Source organism: Ciconia boyciana, chromosome 2 (genome assembly GCF_034638445.1).
Source record: "Ciconia boyciana chromosome 2, ASM3463844v1, whole genome shotgun sequence".
In the NCBI taxonomy this organism is placed as follows: Eukaryota; Metazoa; Chordata; class Aves; order Ciconiiformes; family Ciconiidae; genus Ciconia; species Ciconia boyciana.
Genome location: NC_132935.1, coordinates 143,050,077 through 143,069,699, shown reverse-complemented (window position 1 = coordinate 143,069,699; position 19,623 = coordinate 143,050,077). Strand labels below are relative to the sequence as shown.

The following is a 19,623-nucleotide window of genomic DNA, read 5'->3' as shown; positions in this document are numbered from 1 at the left end:
TATAAAGATATTTCCTCTTTAATTAATTCTTAATTTCATTTTCATTTGCTGTTTTTCTCTATAATATGCTTTTCCTCTAGTGAAATAGCGAAGCCTGAGAACTTTAACTGAAACATATGCTTACTTCAAATACGGAACAAAGTATAATGCAGACATTTGTCATTCCCTACCATGGACAGTGTTTTCTTCTTTTGACAGAAATTGTATTCATTTCGTTTTTGAGTGAAGGTTGAGGACATTGTTTTGTAAATGCAGGAATGCACATTACGTGTACTGAACAACAAATTATTTCAGACTTTTCCATGAAATGTAATGCCTTTTGGGAGGAGTGGAAAATCCTTAAAAATTTCAGACTGTAGGTTTAGTTTACTTTGGCAGTAATACAGGTGTGGAAGTCTGCTGCTAGGAGTCCTAATATTTTTTTCTTGGTCCTGGTCAGTAATACTGTGCAAATAATGTTTTCTTTTGGCATTTTTTCTGTTTTGGGCGTATCTGGTCTTCAAATGGAAATTCAAATTTTCCTTGCTGGAAAATTCAAGCAAGGAAAGAATGTATACTAAATGAATTGTGTTAAAGAGATCAGCAAGGCCGAGATCTAAGTTAATTCAGAAAGATTTTAGATTTTGCATTTAATAAAGCAGAACGATTCCAAATGCAGAACAAGGAATCTGTTTGTTCACATGCAGCTGTTACACACTAATGAAAAAAGGCTTGCCAGGAATGTGTAAGCCTATGCCATCCATGGCACCACCACAAACGGAACCGACTTCAGGGGTAACTGAAAGAAAAAGCATGTCATGAACATGTAATACAAATTTGCTACTAGCCTTGCAAGGCACACATTTAGTAGACAATATTAAGTAATCCCGGAATATTGCTTTGTACTGAATGCTGAGGTATAGAAATTGTATTAGCACTTAATTGCCACGTGCCATATTCGCCATTGTGATTTTAACATACCTATTTCAACTCCTCTGGCACGATGAATGCATATTAAATAATTTAAACAGGGGGGCTACACATGCTTTGTTGTCATCCTTACATAGTCTGCGACACACGCTCAAATAGCTCGTTCGTGTTATTTCCAAGCTTTAGATCCATGCTATAGGCAGCTTGCAATTTGGTGAGCCGCACGTAGGAGCAAGACAACATTTAGAACATCACAACTGTCAAAATTAGCATTGTAGCCAGAGAGATTGGATTTGCGAGACAGCAGAAGGCAGCAGTCTTGCAAAACTCAGGTATTGTCTGTTCGCACCTTTGTATCGAAGCAACAGCAAATTACAGGCGTCTTTCCGCTGCAGTTCTTTTGTGGGAAGAGAGAGCCCCCCGCCTTTCTGTCTGCAGGAGCGCGTAGGAGTGTGGAGGGGGGCTGTGCCTGCCGGTGCCTCCGTCCTCCCCCCCGCGGCGGCTGCGGCCGCGCCCGCGGCTGGCTGTCACTCGGCTCCCGCCGCGGGTGCGTGCTCCCCGCTCGGCCCGAGGGGTGCAAACCCGGGGACGGCTCCGGCGGGACTCGCCGCCAGCCGGGCGGGCGGGCGGGCGGGAGGCGCTGGCGGCCGGCGGCGCTCGGAGCGGCCGGGGCTCGGTGGGGAGGAGGGCTGGCGGCAGGAGGAGGAGCGGGCGGCCCGAACGTCACTTTCCGCGTCCGCGTGGTTACGTGGAGATGAAGATGGCGGCGCCGGTGGCCCCGCCACGGCAGCTGTCGTCGCTGTGAGGCGGGACGGGACGGGACGGGACGGGACAAGACAGGACAGCGATCGTGTGCGCCCCGGCGGAGGGGAGGGGGCGGGGTGGGCCCCGCCTCCCGCCGCCGGTAACGCTCTGCTCTCCTGCACAGACGCCATGGAGGACGAGGAGCGGCTGAAGAAGCTGGAGGCTGGGAAAGCCAAGGTAGGAGGAGGCGGCGGCGTGGCGGGGAGGCTGAGGGGAGCGCGGTGAAGCTGGGGGGGATAGTCAGCGGGGCCGGGCCGGGCGGCGGCGGAGCGCGGCTGCGGCAGGGGGCTCGGCTCGGGGCCCCGCCGCGAACAAAGCCGCGGGCGGAGGAGGCGCTTTGTGCTGTCCTCCCTGCGCGCCCCGGGCTCCCCCCGCTGGCCTCGGGGCGGCGCGGGGCCGAGCGGCGTTCCTCGGCCAGGGCGTGGGTGCGAGTGGCCGGTGACAGCGGGCCCCGCGCGGCGCACGCCACAGGTGCCCGTCGCGAGGCCGGGCCGTGACAGCCCGGACGGCCCTCCGCTGCGGGGCCCGCTGCGCTGGCGGCCCAGGGTGGAGGAAGAGCCGAGGAGGAGGAGAGCTAACCTCCCTGCCGCTTCGCACCCGGGGCACGAATTCCGTTTGCCTCTGAAGCCTGGGAAACTCCCTGTAAACCTTTAAGGAAGTTTATAAAACCCACAGCTGTTCCTCAATGTGGTACTGATACCGTGAGAGAGCCTTAGGAGGCAGAGGATTAAAGGTGCCTCCAGTGGTGTGGTGTGGTGCGAGGTGCGGTGCGGTGTGCGGTGTGGTGCGAGGTGCGGTGCGGTGTGCGGTGCGGTGCGGTGTGCGGTGTGGTGCGAGGTGCGGTGCGGTGTGCGGTGCGGTGCGGTGTGCGGTGTGGTGTGGTGCGGTGTGGTGTGCGGTGTGGTGTGCAGTGTGAGGTGCGGTGTGGTGCGGTGTGAGGTGCGGTGCGGTGCGTTTACCAGTGGTTTGAAAATGCCGGGTAGTACGCGAGTCACCTGTAGGACCTCGCCGCTGCGCTGGCAGCCCTTGGCGGCCGCACGCCCGCGTTCAGCCGTCACCGCCTCATGGGCTGTCAGGCGGCTCAGACGGTGCCCTGCGGGCTTATCGAAGTGTTAATCAGGGAGCTTATCATTTTACTTTAAGCATGGCTCAGGACACACCGGCTGCAAAGCACTTCGCCTTCTGGGCAATAGACAGGAGTTACCACACTCTAGGAGGACCTCATTTTTACTTCAAAGAAAGCATTGGTGTGGTCAATGAGATAAAATAATTAATGGCATTCGTAGGAAAATAAGATAAAATTAGTGTTTTGACATTAGGTATCGTCTGGTTCCTTGCAGCAGTCATTGCTAAATGATAGGAGTTTAGAAGTTTGTAAGTCATTCATTCATGCTAAAGATACGCATATAGCTTGGCAGGAGCTAATAGTAGTGGCAACAAGAAGACAAGCTAAAGATGAAACTACGAAACGTCATCACTGTCTTGTTTATGTGGTCCATGGACCTCGGCTCTGAAGGATTGAATAGGTATTTTGCTGTATTAGACAAAAACTTTGTAACTTACTGTGTTTCTGTTTCTTTTGAAAGAGCATTCAAAATGTACCTTGGGACACTCTCCTAGATGGAACTGTATGTTTATATAGGAAAACCTGTTCTTAAATGCGTTGAGCAAGAACGGTGTTTACACAATGTTATGCAGTACTACTAAAAGGCACTGGGACATAGCAAGGTGCTGGTGGCAGTACATTCTGTCACACCCAAGTTGGCCAATTCTTTTGCAGAAAATTAGGAAGTAGTTTGCAAAGAAAATGGTTGAAGTAAATTTGCCAGTATTATAAACCACAATGAAGAATTTATCAAGAGAATTTATATTTTTCTGTCCATGCTGGCCTGGGATTAACACAGAAAATTAATTATAATTACTGAAAAGTGAAACAAAAGCCAGGACTCTAGCAGGAATTCAATGGCTTCCTTCTTACTTTGAGAAAAGACGTGTACACACTTTACTGAACCATTTTGCATTTTAGGAGCACTGTCATAACTCTCACCCTTCTTCTAGTCTTTTCTGACTAAAACCTAATTATGTTCTTGTAAGTAAGTGTTCTTACTTCTCAGTCTTCGCCTGAAGACTTTCATATTCTATGCTTTTAAACATCCCTTGTGGTTTAAGTCATTATAACTCTTTACAACTGTATGTGTTTTACATGGGAAGGGACTGTAAAAGCAGTGTTAGTTTTTCAGATTTTTCATTGGTGTTCCGTGTACCGTTTACCCCTTTTGTTACATGTGAATGATGTCTTCCAGTGACAAGTGTCACTGATAAAGGCAGAAAAGAAGAAATTGTGTTAGCAGAGAATGGAAGCAGGAGTTGCTCCTGCAGCTGCTTTTCTCTTTTTCAAGGATACAAACGCATTCACAGTAGCATGATCAGTCAGTCTCCTAAAATTTCTTGGCTCCAATGAATATTTTCTGCAAACCACAGCAAGAAGCATCCAAAAAACTTTTAAGCCTAACCACTGAATGTTGTTTAAATAAAATAGTTGAAAAAGTGTATTAAAGTATGTGTTGTTACTGTGCTAAATGCGCAGGTATTGCTGTACTGCAGATACCTTGATGCATCTGCCTGAAATGATAAATTTTAAATATAAATAAGGTGTTACATAAACTGCGGGATGAATGTTGAGAATTGGGAGGCCAGTAAAAGAGTCTAGTAGGTGCTATAGAGGTGGCTGGTACACTGCTAACAGTGGAGTTACTATTCAAAATTGGGACTTAGATTCTTGTTTGGTTTGTTGTGTTTTTTTTTCTCAAAAGGTAGGTAGCTAACTACTGCCAAATCTCCATATGTGCATTTTAAGCAATATGAACTTTCAGCAAAGCAATCATTTGGTTGTTTTCTGATCATAATGTCGAGTAGGCAAGCTGTGGAGTTTGGTTTTGTGTGAATTTATCTGCAATGGAAATTTGTTTTTCTTTATTCTTGACGTCTTCTTAAGACACTGTCTCCCCACATAGATCTTTTACAGAGAAGTGTATTACAAATGGATTTTCTGCAGCGGAATTTTCTTTTGAGTCCTCCTTTATTGTTACTGGAAATGAGAAGCTGCATTGTGAATCTTACCTTGGTTGAAAGGTGCTAAGTGTACTCAAACCTGGCAGAATGGGTCTCAGTGCGAACGCACAGCCTTCGCCAGTACATAATTTGAAAAATGGAATCAAAAGCTCTTGATAGAAGCTCACCAACGTTCTTGTGTACCTGCTGACTTTTGGAGACTACACCAAGTCTTTATTATGAAGCAGTTGCACCATATGTTGCTGTTCTGTCTGTTACAAACCCACAAAGGCAAGGGAGGCACAGTTAAACCCAGTAAATTAATTACATGCTCCTTTTTCCAGACCTATAGTCATTCATTCTCCTTTGCCACAAGGTAAATGTGCTGAATATTAACCCAGCCTCTATAAACGTCTGTCTCCCTTACCCATTAAAATGGTCTCTCTGTGCCTTTATAGAACTCCCTTCTCCCCAAACAAGCAATTTCTTCGTCTTAGATCCCGATCTGATTATGGTGGAGCAAAAGTGTCAAAAAAGCTAGTTAAGGGAAGCCGGGTTGACTGTGATGGAAGGTGGAAAGGAGAAGATGTGTGCCAGCAACAGAAATATAGATGCATGTTGTTAAGTTGATCAGTGCCCCAAAACACAGTGAACTTAGAAATCAATCAGGTATGTGCCTTGCTGAAGAGATTCTGGAATATTGTTGATGGCCTGAGATAGTGTAGATATACCTGGTCTTAGAAAAGACTACAGAGGATAGTGATTGAAGATCTTGGTGTGATATTTATATACACACATACTATGTGTGCGTGTCTCTGTGCATCAGTTTGCTTGGAAATCTCATCTAGCATTACAATGGATACTATTTATGGTAGCTGGGTATGTTAATTTTATGTATTTATTTAACAGCTTAGTAGCTGGCTTTTCTTATCAGGATGTTGCACTATTTTGGTCAACTTTCAAAACTATACAGTGTAGTTTGCTAGCTTCAGAATAAAAACATCGGGGACTCAGATTCCCTTGTGAGAAAATGGCTGAGACTATTTTGGTAAAGCTTTTGAAATCTGAAAAAATATTTTGATTTAATTTATACATACACACATATATGAAGCGCACAGCTATTATAACTGGTAAAATTAAGAGAAATGAAACTATTAATAGCAAGTTTTATAGAATGGTCCATTTTACAGTACTGAAATTTTATTTGCAAAGTATTTAAATATGTGCATTGCTCCAGTTTAAATTTGTGTTGAGGAAAGGGCATGCTCCCTAGCTGTGTGCTTTTTTTTGATGTGGGAGGGGTGGGTGAGGGAAAGACAGTAATTTACTTCGTAAATTCTCTCAGGTTGGTCTAGGATTTCAGGTCTAATGTTAGAAATACATAATTTAATGTCCTGATTTTCAAAGGTTCTATGTATATTTGTAATACATACTTACTGAGGTGTTCAAAGAAATAATGTAATTGTTGAAGAACCTTAAGGAATTAGGGAACTGGTTTAGTTAAACACTGGAGCACAGAATAAGCAGTGTGACTGTTTTTGATCTATACCAGAGAATTGCTGAGCAGATGGAACAGTGAAGTTGGTTTGGGAAGCTCTAATGGCACTCAGTGGACAAGTATTACAGGTTGTATAAGTAATTTGACAAGTTATCTTCACAAACTGAATAGTAAAAAGAAATAATTGCATATTTTGTCTTCTGGTCATGCATGTGAATATTGCAGGTGGCTGAAAATGAAAATGATATGTATTATTAAAATAGCATTGTCTAAGAGTCTGAGAATGTTTGCTGTTTGCATTCTTATGTCTTATTCTTTTGAGGAGATAAAAAGATTTTACTTCCTCATCTCTGGCCTCTTTGGACTGAGAAGTTTTGGATTTCTCAAGAAAAGCTGTTGATCAGGTTTTTTTAAAATAAAAGACTCAAGTGAAGCATGGAAAAATTATGTGCCACAGTGATTAAAGCTCTAATTTAAAACCCCCAGAAGAATTCAACATATAGATTGTGTTTTAGAAACACAGTCCTTTTAAATTCCCTGGAATTTACCTGAAGAGGAAAAAAAGCAGTATTTCAGTGGTTATTAAGAGTTTTTCATCACAGAAGACAAATTAAATACATTTACACCTGACATTTCATTAAAGAGCTGGCCTACTAACACATCTTCTTTTGCTTTCAGGTGTAGGCTGTTCATTTTGTATATCCTCTCTCTGCCTCAAATAACTTGAACAAAAATAATTAAACAGAATCCTGGAAGCAAGAATTTCCTTTTCAGTCTGCATTGTCTTACTCTGCTTTTCTCTCAAAATAAGAAGTCATATTGGGCCATATCACAAAGTGCTAATTTCATCATAAAGCCCTAGTCATTGCTGTCACTCTTCATAAAGTATGGAGGAGAGCAGCTTTATGGGCTAAAAGTTCACAGAATGAGAATGATGCTGCGCTATGTATATATCTGAAGATGCTGTGTGTGTATTAATGGACAAGAGAGGAAGCAACTGGAGGGGATTCTAGGCTAACTCTCAAGAGTCTCCTGGGAAGGTGTGGGTGAGCTTTGGCTCAACAGATGTGAATGGAAACTGCCTAATCTCTTTGATTATAACAAAGCAGGAGAGTATGGTGAAACTGTGAAAAAATGCTGTAATGAAGAACTGAACTTTAAGACAGTTTATTTGAGGGAGCCCTTTTTCTTGCACATGAAAATCCTCACAAACCTGTACCTAATTCTTAGGCATTCCTCTTTTGTATTGCTAAGCTATTTCTTCTCCCAGGTCCTTCTGAACTTGTGTTTTTTGGCTCCTCTTAGTCTTTTACAGGCTTCAATCTACTCTCACTCCTTTGCATCTCTGTCAATTCTAAATGCAAATAATAGGAGGTACGTGGAATTGCCTCTGTGTATTTTGATTATGAACATGAGTAAGCTTAAGAGCTGATTTTTGTCTTGCAGAGAAAAACACAGATAGAAGGGCTGAACATTACCCTGGAGAGAAAACATGTGGTTTTAAAACTCTGAGTAAAAGCAGATAGGGCAGAAATTGAGTAGAGGTGAGAGAGAAACAAAAAGTGAGGTGTTCACCTCACTGTGCATGCTTTTATTTTTGTTCAAAACAGTGGATATCTGCATTTTATCATAGAAAAAAGGTAATATACATTTGAGATGTAAATATATTTTATCTAAATAATTGGTTGCTACTGGGGTGATACATAAGCTCAGATGAGAGATCGAATGGAAAGGTAATCTGTGAAACCGTTTTCAAGACACATTCTATAGCAGAAAATAGCAGAAAAATTGGGATGACTAGCTTAAATGTTCAGTTTTTTAAGAGAACTTAGTTGTTCTCTTGAGGATAATAGAACTACCCGCTTTTTATGGTTTTCTCAATGTTCTTTTTTCCTTTAAAAAAAAGAAAAAGAAAGTTCAATTTTTTCCCATTGTGTCTTCTGGACTTTATTGGGTCCCTGTAAAAAAAATAGTACTTGAATTGAAATCTGGGATTTCAACTCTCTTTTTCAATTGGCACTGGTAGAATTCTTCCTATTTCTAAGTGTGTTCTCCATTTTTCTTCTGTTTCCTGGTTTTGATCTCCTTTTCTCTCATTCCAGAGATCTATTCTTGCTTTCAATACAGGGCTTGATTATTTGTTTTAAATGTTATTGTCAATATACCATTTTATTCAAAGCTCTAAAAGTAGCTGTCTACCTTACAGTAGTGGTGCAAGGTAGAATGAGCTTAAACTAATACCTGCTTTCTTCTGAGAATGCAGGTAAATATCACTTCAAAGTAACCTTTGTTCTGTAGCCAGTTTAGAGAAAATTGGTCTTTCCAAGATGCCCAGTGAATTTCACGAAAATAGAAAAATAAGTTAACACAGTATTGTTAGTAGCACTATGAAAGCAAGAAATTGCATTGTAAAAATGCAACTTAAAATGTTTTCTTGCTGCTCCATCTGTAAAGAGAAGGAATTACAGAAAAGAAAGCACAAAGTTGCCTTTTGCTTACATTCGAGACCTTCTTCATTTTAGCACTACTCTCTTCCCTCATTTCTGTGGTCTGCTTTCCAACTACTTATTTTCTTAGTATGGGTGTTGCAATAGCAAAACAGAGGGGACTGCAACATTTGTTTCCCTCAGTTATATTATAACAGTATCTAGACAAGTTTGTTTGTTTATACCGATTTGGAAATAAGCATGATCACCACCACAAATTCTTTCTAAAGTACTTTCAGTAAAGTGTATCTGATACTCCAAGGGAAGTAGATTGAACCTTTTGACATTTGTAGGTGTTACCAGAAAACCCTGTATTTTTTTCCCACAGGAAGTAACCAAACACATAGATGCTTTTAAATACTGGTCTACAGAGATATTAACTGCAGAATAATATATGGTTACTGTAGCATCTTAGTGGTTGGAATAGTGAAAAATCTGATGAAAATGAGGACAAAAGGAAAAAGGCTGCTGAAGTAGGTCCAACTTTGTTGTCCTATCTTATATTGCAATATAAGATTATATACTAATAACACAATTGTTGGGAATCCTAATTTAGGGGCTGAAAGCTCTGTCTTAAATATCTGCCCCATAGCTAGAGGTTTCAATGTATTGCTATGTATTTGTTTCAAAATCATTTAGTTACTGCTACCAGCTAATGTGACACTTTGAATTTGCAAAGACGTGGTGATAAATGTATAACAGTTCAATGAAACGCATCTGATGATTGCAGTCTTTTGACTGCTATGCTGAAACATAAAGTAAATAGATCTTGAAATTTATGATGATGAGACACCTGTATGTTGACTGCAAAATGCTGGCATGCCAAATTGTGTTGATGGTACGGGTGTTCCTGTTTCTTGAAAGAAACCTTAATCTGCATTTTCACATGATTTCTTGAGAAGCTAACATTTTATTTCATAAACTATCTTTCCTACAACCAATGGAGAAAAGACAGAAGAATGAATAAAAATGTGAAGATTTCTTAGAATTCTTAGTTTCTTGGAAGTGTGGAGTCAGTCTTCCTGCTTTCCCCCCTCTTTTGAAAAGGAACCCCAACAAGCTTCCAGATAGAACAAATTCAATAGTTGTCAGCTGGGCAAAAGAATGTGAGACTCTGGAAACCAAACACTAAGCTTAGGAAAGTGGGGGAGTGATCAAATCACAGTTGTAACAACCCTAAGTGGTAGCATCATCACAAAGCAAAGAAGAGGTAATCTCTTGGACCATGCTTCTAAATCTCAAAACATGAAGAAATTTTAAGACTCTTCACAATTGGAGATGATAATTTTAAAGAGAATGTATACCATTTTGGTGATATTTCCAGGGGAAAGCATAGATTTGATGAAAAAAGTACTGCCATGGCAAAATTGCAGTATATCTCTCAAACTATGATCCTGAGCTGAAGAGCCAAGAAGATTGGTGGAGTTGATGAGGCGGAGTAGATGGGATTCTGGAACTGAGTATGATTCTGTGCAAATATTGATAAAATAGGTGTCACAGAGAATAAGCAGAGTCTACTCAAATCTAACTTCACTGGTAGGCTGTGATTTAACAGAAGTGGTTATCTCTTAATCCTGGTTTTGTTTTCTGAAGTTTTTACTTGTCCTTAAACTCTTACTTCTCTATGAAGAAACCTCCTGTGCCCAACCACAAAACAAGGGAAAAATATTTAAATGTTCCTAAATCCATTTATATTGTCTGACGTAGCTGATTTAACATTAGTACCATACATTAAGAATATATACTTTCAATTAAAAGGTATGTAGGAGAAATATCTTGCTATTACAGGTAATGCTCCATAACAATGATAAGAAAACCCGGTCTTGGTATGTTCAGTAGCATGTTGTGCTAGCTAGCATAGCTTGCTGTCTTTAAAGAGATAATGGAAATCCTGATATAAGACTCCTCAAAGGGGGATGTGTTTCCTAGATTTTCTTCATTATTGGGAATATATTCCAGGAATTTGATTTTGCTTTTTTTTTTTTTTTGGGGGGGGGGGAAGGCAAAGTCCACAGACAAGCCTGGAATTTTGTGAGCATTATCAGTGTCTTTGTGAGCTCGCTTTTCTCTCATGATTCAGCAGCGTGTAAAAAATAAAAGCCTGTCAAAATAATAGAAGCCTGTCAAGTCTTGCACACTGAGCATGAAATTCATGCAGTTGGTTCTTTCCTTATGTCTGCTCTGCTCCTCACAAAGCTGTCTCTCACAAACCTACTGAGTTTGGGAGCTTTATTCTCACTCTGTCCGTTCACTGCCAGACATGCCACATGGTATGAATTAATGTAAAAACAATATAAAAAAGGTGGGAAAATGCTGAAGCACAACTGAGTTTGACTTGTTTTGAAGTATTTTACAATTTATTTTAAAAAAACCCAAACTTTTTCAAAATAAAAATTTGAAGTTTTGTTCAGTTTCTACAAAGAGGTGTCCAGAATGCCTACAAACAATCTCCTAAAAAGGTATATAAATTCTCCAGACTACTTTGAAAATCTCTACACTAATGCTTGTGAAAAGATTACCTTTGACAACTAGGTGGAAGTCATCACATCACTTGTATTTATTAACAGGGAGTGGCTGTTATTCCCTGCTTAGCTTGAACAGAATTTAAACTGTTGATCTGTATCTGAAAAGCTGATTGTCTTGTTGCCAAAGATGTAACCTCTCAAATTCTGTATCAATTCCATGGCACTCACCAACTTGAAAAAAATTATAATCTTTTGTTGGTTATTAATAAAGTCTTATTTAGACATAGTCTGTTCATTCTAAAGGTGCCTTTTTCTTTCAGACTTCTTAGTTAATGAGAAATTAAATATGAGCAAAACTATTCAGATAGCACTGGGCTTTTTTCCATTCCTTTATATATTCTCTCTACCTTTTAAAGTTTTTTCCTCAATTTTTGATCTTTAAATATCTCTGACATAGATATATTTTTATTAAAGAGGACACAGTGTGAAGTGGAGGGAAAAAACCTGGGTATTTTCTACATAAATACAACCAAAATGGTTTATAGTAGAGTAAAGTTTTTGCTATTATAAATTCTTTCTTTTTTCTCTTAGGAGGAAAAAGTTAAATTTATATGAATCGGGGTACATAGAGACTCAAAGTAAATCAATAGTTGATGCTTTTTCTAACATCCAAAAAATACTGCCTTCAGCCCTTTTCAGCTAACTTCTAATACACTCTTCTTCCTCATTTAGTATATAGACTAAATGTTACAGTACAGGAAGAAAGAAAAATATACATTGTTGTGAAGTGTAGGAGTCCTGCTGATCAGGAAAAACACACAGCGGGCTGCAGCCCCTTTCTTGCAGCATCAACACAAACCAGAAATGGCAAATGCTTCTGTGATGTAGGTTTTCTTGCATTAGCTACATAGAGAAGTCTGAACAACGCCTCTTCAGATTCTCTCCATGCATTTCATTAGGTGTCTCAATATCACTGCACCTTTAAAGCCCTATACTCTAGAAATGGTAGTCTTTTAAGTTAATTGGTTAGAATTTGCAGTTGACTATTTGCAATGCGTTGTGGAAGAAAGAACTATGTGAGCTGGAATGGAGTATTGATTAGGATCCCACAGGAAAGAGCAAGTGCCTCACTACCGTTTTCTTTAGACATATCAGGATTTTTCTTGTAGGATTCTAATCAGTATTCACAATTTTTGAGAAACAGCTGATTACCCCCAGCCCTGGCCCCCTGGAAGCTACAGTGATGCTTGATAATATACCATAACCAAGGCTGCAGTCATCAGTAAGACTCTGCTTATACTCATTAGGGAATCTCAAAAGACTGGCAAAGATTGCTCTTTAAAGGAAACAGACTTGTCTAAATGAATTGTCAACATTAAGGTCCTTGGGGATCTGCACAACTGTTAATATGAGAGAGTCTTTAGGTAACTAGGGATGATTCAGACAGAACTTCTTGCTGAAAGTCAGTGTAGTGTTAAGTTTTTTGACACTGTTTGACGTGGTCTTATAAGCAAACTAAAGACTTGGTCTAGGTACAATCATCATTTGGTGGTTACAACTGAATAAAGAATTGTTCTTAGCATGACTTTGTTTTAATGGCTTACTCTCAAAGTAGGTGGTCTTTCAGTCTTTCAGAGGCCGGTGTCACTCAGTATCTTCATTATTAGCAGTGGAAAGAATGCATGGTTATATGTAAACAGTACTAAACTGAAGTGAGTGGCAAACATGGTGAAGAGGCTTAGAATTCAAAAAGATGTTGACAAATGATCTGGTACAAAACGACGTGGAAGCGATACTCAAGGTTTTCTTTGCCTCTTTGATGATAAGGACTGTCCTTAGGTTTCCCAGGTCCCTGAGTCTAATGGCAGAATTGGAGGGAGTGAAGCATGATCCACAGTACAGATGGTCAACCTGGGGACCACTTAAGCAAATTTGACGTACACAAATTTATGGGACTGAGTGTGATGTATCCAAGCATGCTGCAGGAGGTGGCTGCTATCATTACAAGGCTATTCCCTTGCTCATCTTTGAAAGATCATTGTGATTAGGAGATTCCAAATGAGCAGGGGAGAAAAAGCAAACATCAGACCCATCTCCAAGAAGGGCGAGAAGGAGGATCCGGGATCTATAGGAAGGTCAGCCTGGCTGCGGTCTCTGGGAAGATTACGGAGCAGATCCTCCTGGAAGCCATGTTCAGGCACATGAAGGGCAAGAATATGACCAGAATTTATCAAGGGCAAATTAATTGTCCTCTGTGATGAGCTGAGTGGCTCAGTAGGTGAGGAGAGAATGGTGGATGTTGCTTACCTTGATTTTAGAAAGGCATTTGATGTGATTTGTTAGGGGCAATTTGTAACCAAGCTGAAGATAGGTGGTTTGGATAGGTGGACTGCAAGGTGGGTAGAAAATTACCTGGACTGCTATGCTCAGCATGCTGATACAAAGTCCAGCTGGTGACAAGTAGTGTTCCTCAGATACTGCAACTGTGTCTGGTACTGTTTGATGTTTTTATTAATAACCTGGAGAATAAGAGGGAGTGTGCCTTCAGCAAGTTCATGGATGATACCAAGTTAGAGAGAGCGGTTAATGAATTGAAGCATAGGGCTTCTTTTTAGAGAGACCTTGACAGTCTGGAGAAATGGGCTGACAGAAAACTCATGAAACCATAGCAGCATGAAAGAAGATGGTAGAAGAAAGTTCACGCGCTTTCCCAATGGCAGGAAGGAGGAATTTCAAGTTTCCATTTCATTACTGTACGGTACTACTGTCACTACTGTAACAGTAGTCTACAGGATCCTCCAGTGATTTAAAAAAAAAAAAGGTGATGTTGTGTGATCTAACTTGAAGCCAGCAAGGGATCCTGCATTTCACAGTAGTGGTCAGCATTGTCATTTGAGGAGAAGGGGGTCCTTCTCCTCTTCCAGGACATACAACTATAAACTGAAGAACACACAGCTGAGGAACTTCATAAAAATTTTGGTTCAGATGATGTCTTTGATGACTGGCAGGGAGACTGATAGGGATAGCAAAAGCACAGAGTTTTTGTATGCAGTGTTCTCCTTTCTTCATCATAAGGTCATCATTTATATTCCTGCAGCACCCTGTCTTGTTTTGTACACACCTTCCAATTTACAGTGAATGAGAAGGTAATTCTACAAATGACACTATCTCAGTACAGTCTGGGTGCTGATTAAGGCAAATCCTATGGGAAAAAATATAAAGACTGCCATAATGCATGTGGACTCTACATCAGGGCAAAATTGATTTTTATCTGCAATCCAAATTTTGGAATATTTTTGTTTTTCATGAGTTCTTTAAATTAAGCCAGACTGTGCTTTTCTAATGTAGTCAGCTTGGGTAGGTAATATTCTTGGGTTTTACTTGAAGCAAGATAGGAATAACTTGAGGTACAGAATTATATTATCTGGTAGCATGCTAGCTGTTATGCCAGGTGATAATGGGCTGATGTGGTCAAATACTGATTGTTGAGAAATTAAGGGGAGCTGGAAGCCAACACAGCTATCTTTCACCTCTCTCCTGCTCCTCCCCGTGTAATTTTTTCATTGCAGCATATATTGTGTGTGCGTGGGGGGCTTCCTCTGTATTTGTTTGTTTGCTGATGTTGTGAAACAGCTTTTAGATTCACTTACTTGTATTTAGCAAATACTCTGTTTTAGTCTTTATTTATTCCAAAGAATGTTCAGATTTTAACATTTCATATAAATTCTATTTTAACTCTGCAAAAATAGATACTAATTTGTTCTTTCCAAGCAACTGAAATAAGGTACTCCTTGTCTTTGGGAGAATAATATTCAAAGACTTGATTTCACAGTGCTGGATTAGATGTAACATAAAACTAATTTTGGAAAATACAAATACATAAGCATATATTCAGTAATTCAGTACTGTACTACATCCTAAAGAGCTGGTCTGGTCTGTGCAACAAAAAGATTATATAAAAACAGCATTTTTTTTTTTTTAATGTAATGCAGTAAGATGACAAGCAATTAAGGTAATTTCTGATAGTGCTTCGCTCTTGCCATGCTTTCCAAAATAAGGCTGTATTTTTGGGTATTGTCTTCATCTACTTTCCTTCTGGAAGCTTTATATTTTCTGTTTTTATAGTTTAATGTTAATATTAAAAGGTCAATCTTTATAAAAATGTAAAATGTCAACCTTAACTTTTAAACACGTAAGACAATTAATAAGCGGAAGAAAGTCTCTGTGTTACAAATACAAACTTGCAGGTTGCCAGTAATTTGATCGACAAGCACTGTGTGGAGATACTGGCAACTGTTGCTTTTGCATACTTCTGTATTTTTATAGTTGGCTTCTAACTGGCAAGCACAGATGGCCATAGATTATGATTTTTGTATGTTTCTGAATTAGAGAAAACATTTATATGGTATTTTAAATTGCATAGTCTAAATATCATGTGTTAACTACTCTGTATGGGTTTTGATTTTAATTGCTAAATTATGGTATGGGATTTTTAGAACCACCTATTTTGATGTTTTGTTAATAATATGAAAGGTTTCTGTGCCGAGCTTTTGAATAATTGGAAGATTTGTTCTCAAGTAAGTTCTCATTAAGTAATCAATGTTATTTTGTGGTAGTAACAACTTCTAAAAGTTTTTCCTGAAAAAATTAATCAGATTTGACACTATCAGGCCTTTCTCTTGCTGATAATGAATAATGTTCTACCACAAAGTCAGAATTGGTTGTTTCAGTGGTACTTCATAAAGTGTTTGGGACTGCTCTAACCCAGAGTTTAAAAGGATTTTAGAGAAACTCTGTGAACTGCTGTTTGAAGGATCAGGCTTGTTCTGCCCATTCCAGGAAGTTCAGTGTACTATATAACATTTTGGTTTTTTCTTAGAATCCTAGCAAAAATTAGGACTAAACTCGGTTTTCTAGGATGTGAATTCATAGCTTTTATTGCTATCTATTCTTGGTAGTCTGCTAGAAGCCTATGGAGGGGCTAGGAGAATTGAATGGTAATAAGAATCTGAAGATACTTTACAGGACCTTTTTTGTAGTAGTGTATTTAGCTAGTTTATGTAAAGTCAGTGTACTGTTTCTCTCTGAAGTTAACTATACAACATATTGTGACTTTAGGGGTCCTGTAAAATAAAAGCGTAGCTCCTGCTTTGTTAAGTTAAACTAGCTCTCTCATGGATAAATTGCAATTACATATGGTTAATAAGGAGAAAAATGGTAATTGAGTGGTAGTTGAGGAGAAAAATTACTAAATACTAGATATGAACATAATTTTTTCTTTTACCAGAAGGAAACCTTGCTCTTTCCATCTATTATTACAGAAATTCAGATTGGAGTTTAGCCTTACTTTGGGCTCAGGGAACAGACAGACTTACTTTTTGACTGCCTTGTGGTCTTAGGAATGTTTCCCTAAGGTTATTTTTGGGGGAAGAAGGGCAGCATGTGAAGAAAATTGCTGAACGAGATAGAGATTTATTAACTTTTTGGGTGCATGTAGTATTTAATGACATGGTTTCATTGCTTTTTAGACTGTTCCTATTCTGGAAGACATTTCTTTTGACTTGAATTTTTTTTAAGACCTAAATATAGTGGAATAAACGTGCTCAATGCTTAACCCTGTTACTGTGTTGCAGTTTTCTGAAAATAAATTGTTATCCCAAAAGAACTCCAAGGGATTAATTAAATGAGTCTCCAGCTGTTGATTTAACTATATATAGTTAAATAGCTGATATAACTATATGCTTGTTAAAGAACAGGTGCTAAACCAGTTGCTTTAAGAAACAAAGTGAAATAACTACCTAAGCAATGCTCAGATTGTTAGTAAATTTTTTTTAGTGATACAGAAGGCAACGTACTTACTGACACGTGTCTGATGACTCTGCTGCTTTCAAAAAATTCAAGCTCTGAATAGATTAATGACTTAATGCCTATATTTGACCACTAAGTTGCTACTATGCCGTAAAACAAGTTTTCTTTTGAAGCTCAGCTGAAGCTTGTTATCTGTGAATGTCCATTACTTCTTTCTTTATTTCTCTTTCTTGTGGTGTATGGTATTCACCTGTATGCTTTGTTTAAATAATTCATTGTGAATAGTTCATGAACTATGGTTCTGTAGGTAAGAATGAGTAAAATTGATCCTTATTGTGTTTCATTTGACTGCACTGGGTTTATAGAAATCAACTGCAGTAAATGTAAAGCCTAATGTTATAATTTTGTTGAATCAAACACAATATTGAAAGAAAAAGCGGATATAAAACTGGAAGCTAGTACATAATTTTAATGCTTAAGTAGCATGGGGACTACCTCTTTTTTGCCTTCTGGTCAAGAGGGCTGTATCTGCCTTTTACTTCCAGAAGATAACTTGTTTCACAAGGCTGATTTCATTGACTTGAGTGGGAAAAAAATACTTAAAATCTTAACCAAATTTGTAATTGTACAACCTTACAAAAAATGTCAATGCTGAAGCTTGCTGAAGAGTTAATCTTTATGAAATATTGTGCTAATTATGGCTTTCAGTCTAATGATTTTTCTGCCAAGTGTATTTTGTAGGCATTACTTTAATCTGTCCCAGTGGCTTTAAGGTGTGATACCTTTTGCAAGTCCCAGGCCTTTGTTTGTTTGTTTGTTTGTTTGTTTGTTTTACCTTCATGTGATTGAATTTATTGAACACAGGCTTTGTCTTGATTGCTGTGTATTGCCTAGACCACTAGGGGATACACAGCAATCTAGTTTCCATTCAGTTTGTGTTGTGTGTAGCCTACCTAATTTAGTCTACTACATGCCACCAGTGGCTTAGTTTCATTAGTTACTCTTAAGTTCTAACACAATATCTGACAACTTAGAATCTTGACAACTTTTCACTAAGATGAGATGTATTGTGTTGTTATACATCTAAGACCATGATAGGAAAGGTTGTGTCACCTTTTGGAGCTGAAAAATTGTATTTATTCTTTTGTCTCTCATAGCCTCCACCACTTACTCTTCAGCTGCTAGGTGTTACTAAGATATAATCATTTTATATCTTGATTTAAAACACCGAAGACCAAATTGTTTGTTCACTTCCTAAAGTGGCTTTTGGTTGTGTCAGCAAACCATATCACATCCTGTGTTTTCAGTTGATAGGAAAGTGATACTAAATTCATATTGTAGGCTCTCACGTACACTTTTAAAACAGCAACTGTTTTAGTTAATAGAACCTCATCTATATTTACATCTTGTTTAGGGTCCTGCGCTTTAGTGAGCTTACTGTCCTTACATGGATATCAGAGCTGAAGTTACCCATTGCCTTATGTGGATACCGAAACACCCCAGAGAACTGGGTCCAGTTGTAGAGTAGCTCACTAGCAGTTAGTATTGTATTATCAAATTGCTGAAGTCTAGTGCATTTGCATATAGACATAAACATGGTGGCATGTAGAAAGTCTTTGCAATGTTATAGCCTAGTGGCTGAATTTTATGACTCTCTTGAAGATTATGACAACACTGAGGGTTGGTCAGTGCCTGAGGATAAATACTGATATTTTTGTTTCTAAAGGGCTGTGAGAGAACAAGTTCATAAAGTCCAATGAACAGTACTGTAACTGTATGGAAAGCAACTAATGCTTTCAGAGTATCTAAATCTTCATATTAGGATTCATTTTCAAGAATGAATTAATATACAAACCCATGTGCTGGGTGCAGATTTTCAAAACACTTTCATGAGATGTGAGGAACAGCGTGGAAAAGCAGTGAAGTTTTCTAGTTCAAAAAGTTGGTGAAGAAAATATGACTCCTTAAAAACTAGCAGGTTAGCAAAGTAAGTGGTAAAACTTTTTTTCCCCCTCATTCTTTTATAAGGATAAAATGTAACCGAAACATTTGTGTGTCCTTTGTTAAAATTTATTTGACCAAATTTTAGCTCTGGGCTGGAATTTCCTGGCTTTGGCAAGCTGGATGATTTTAGAAAAACTAAAGGAGGAGGCGGGGAAACATTTTTTCCTTGCTGGGGGCTGAAAGATTTTCTTAAACACATTCATTAATCCATTCATTAACATTGTGATAATTCCTCCTCCTTTTCCACCTTCCCTCCAAAAATTGTTTCAAAGGGTTGTAGGATGTTGAAGACTGACTTTCTCTCTGTGCCATTGGGTTTTTTCCAGCCTAGCTGAAAAAAGCTTCAGGGTCCAGTATTTAATTAAAGTTGGTGTTACACATAAACCGAGTGGAACTGGAGTGCCTTTCTGTCTGTGCGTAACTCTTTTGCCTTCCCATTATTACCAAGCCTTTGAAACTCAAGGAGAGACCGTGCCTTTTGAGACAGCACCGGACTGGTTATCTCCCTCACTTAACGCAGAGTAAAAGGCTCTGTTTTATGTCAGCTCCCTTGGCCTTGATGTGAAAAAGACTTCCTAATGTTTCAGGCTTCAAGCAT

General features: G+C 39.2%; 1 protein-coding gene across 4 annotated transcripts in view; it reads left to right on the top strand.

The window, feature by feature from the left end:
* The first annotated feature begins 1,614 nt into the window (after nt 1–1,614).
* The window catches only part of AKAP9 (A-kinase anchoring protein 9), a 122,844-nt gene continuing 104,835 nt past the window's right edge, over nt 1,615–19,623 (top strand). For all 4 annotated transcript variants that reach the window (XM_072854291.1, XM_072854288.1, XM_072854289.1 and 1 more), the window contains exon 1: nt 1,615–1,890. In XM_072854291.1, coding sequence (XP_072710392.1) covers nt 1,843–1,890 — 48 coding nt within the window. In that variant the 5' untranslated portion in view covers nt 1,615–1,842. The remainder of the gene's footprint in view (nt 1,891–19,623) is intronic.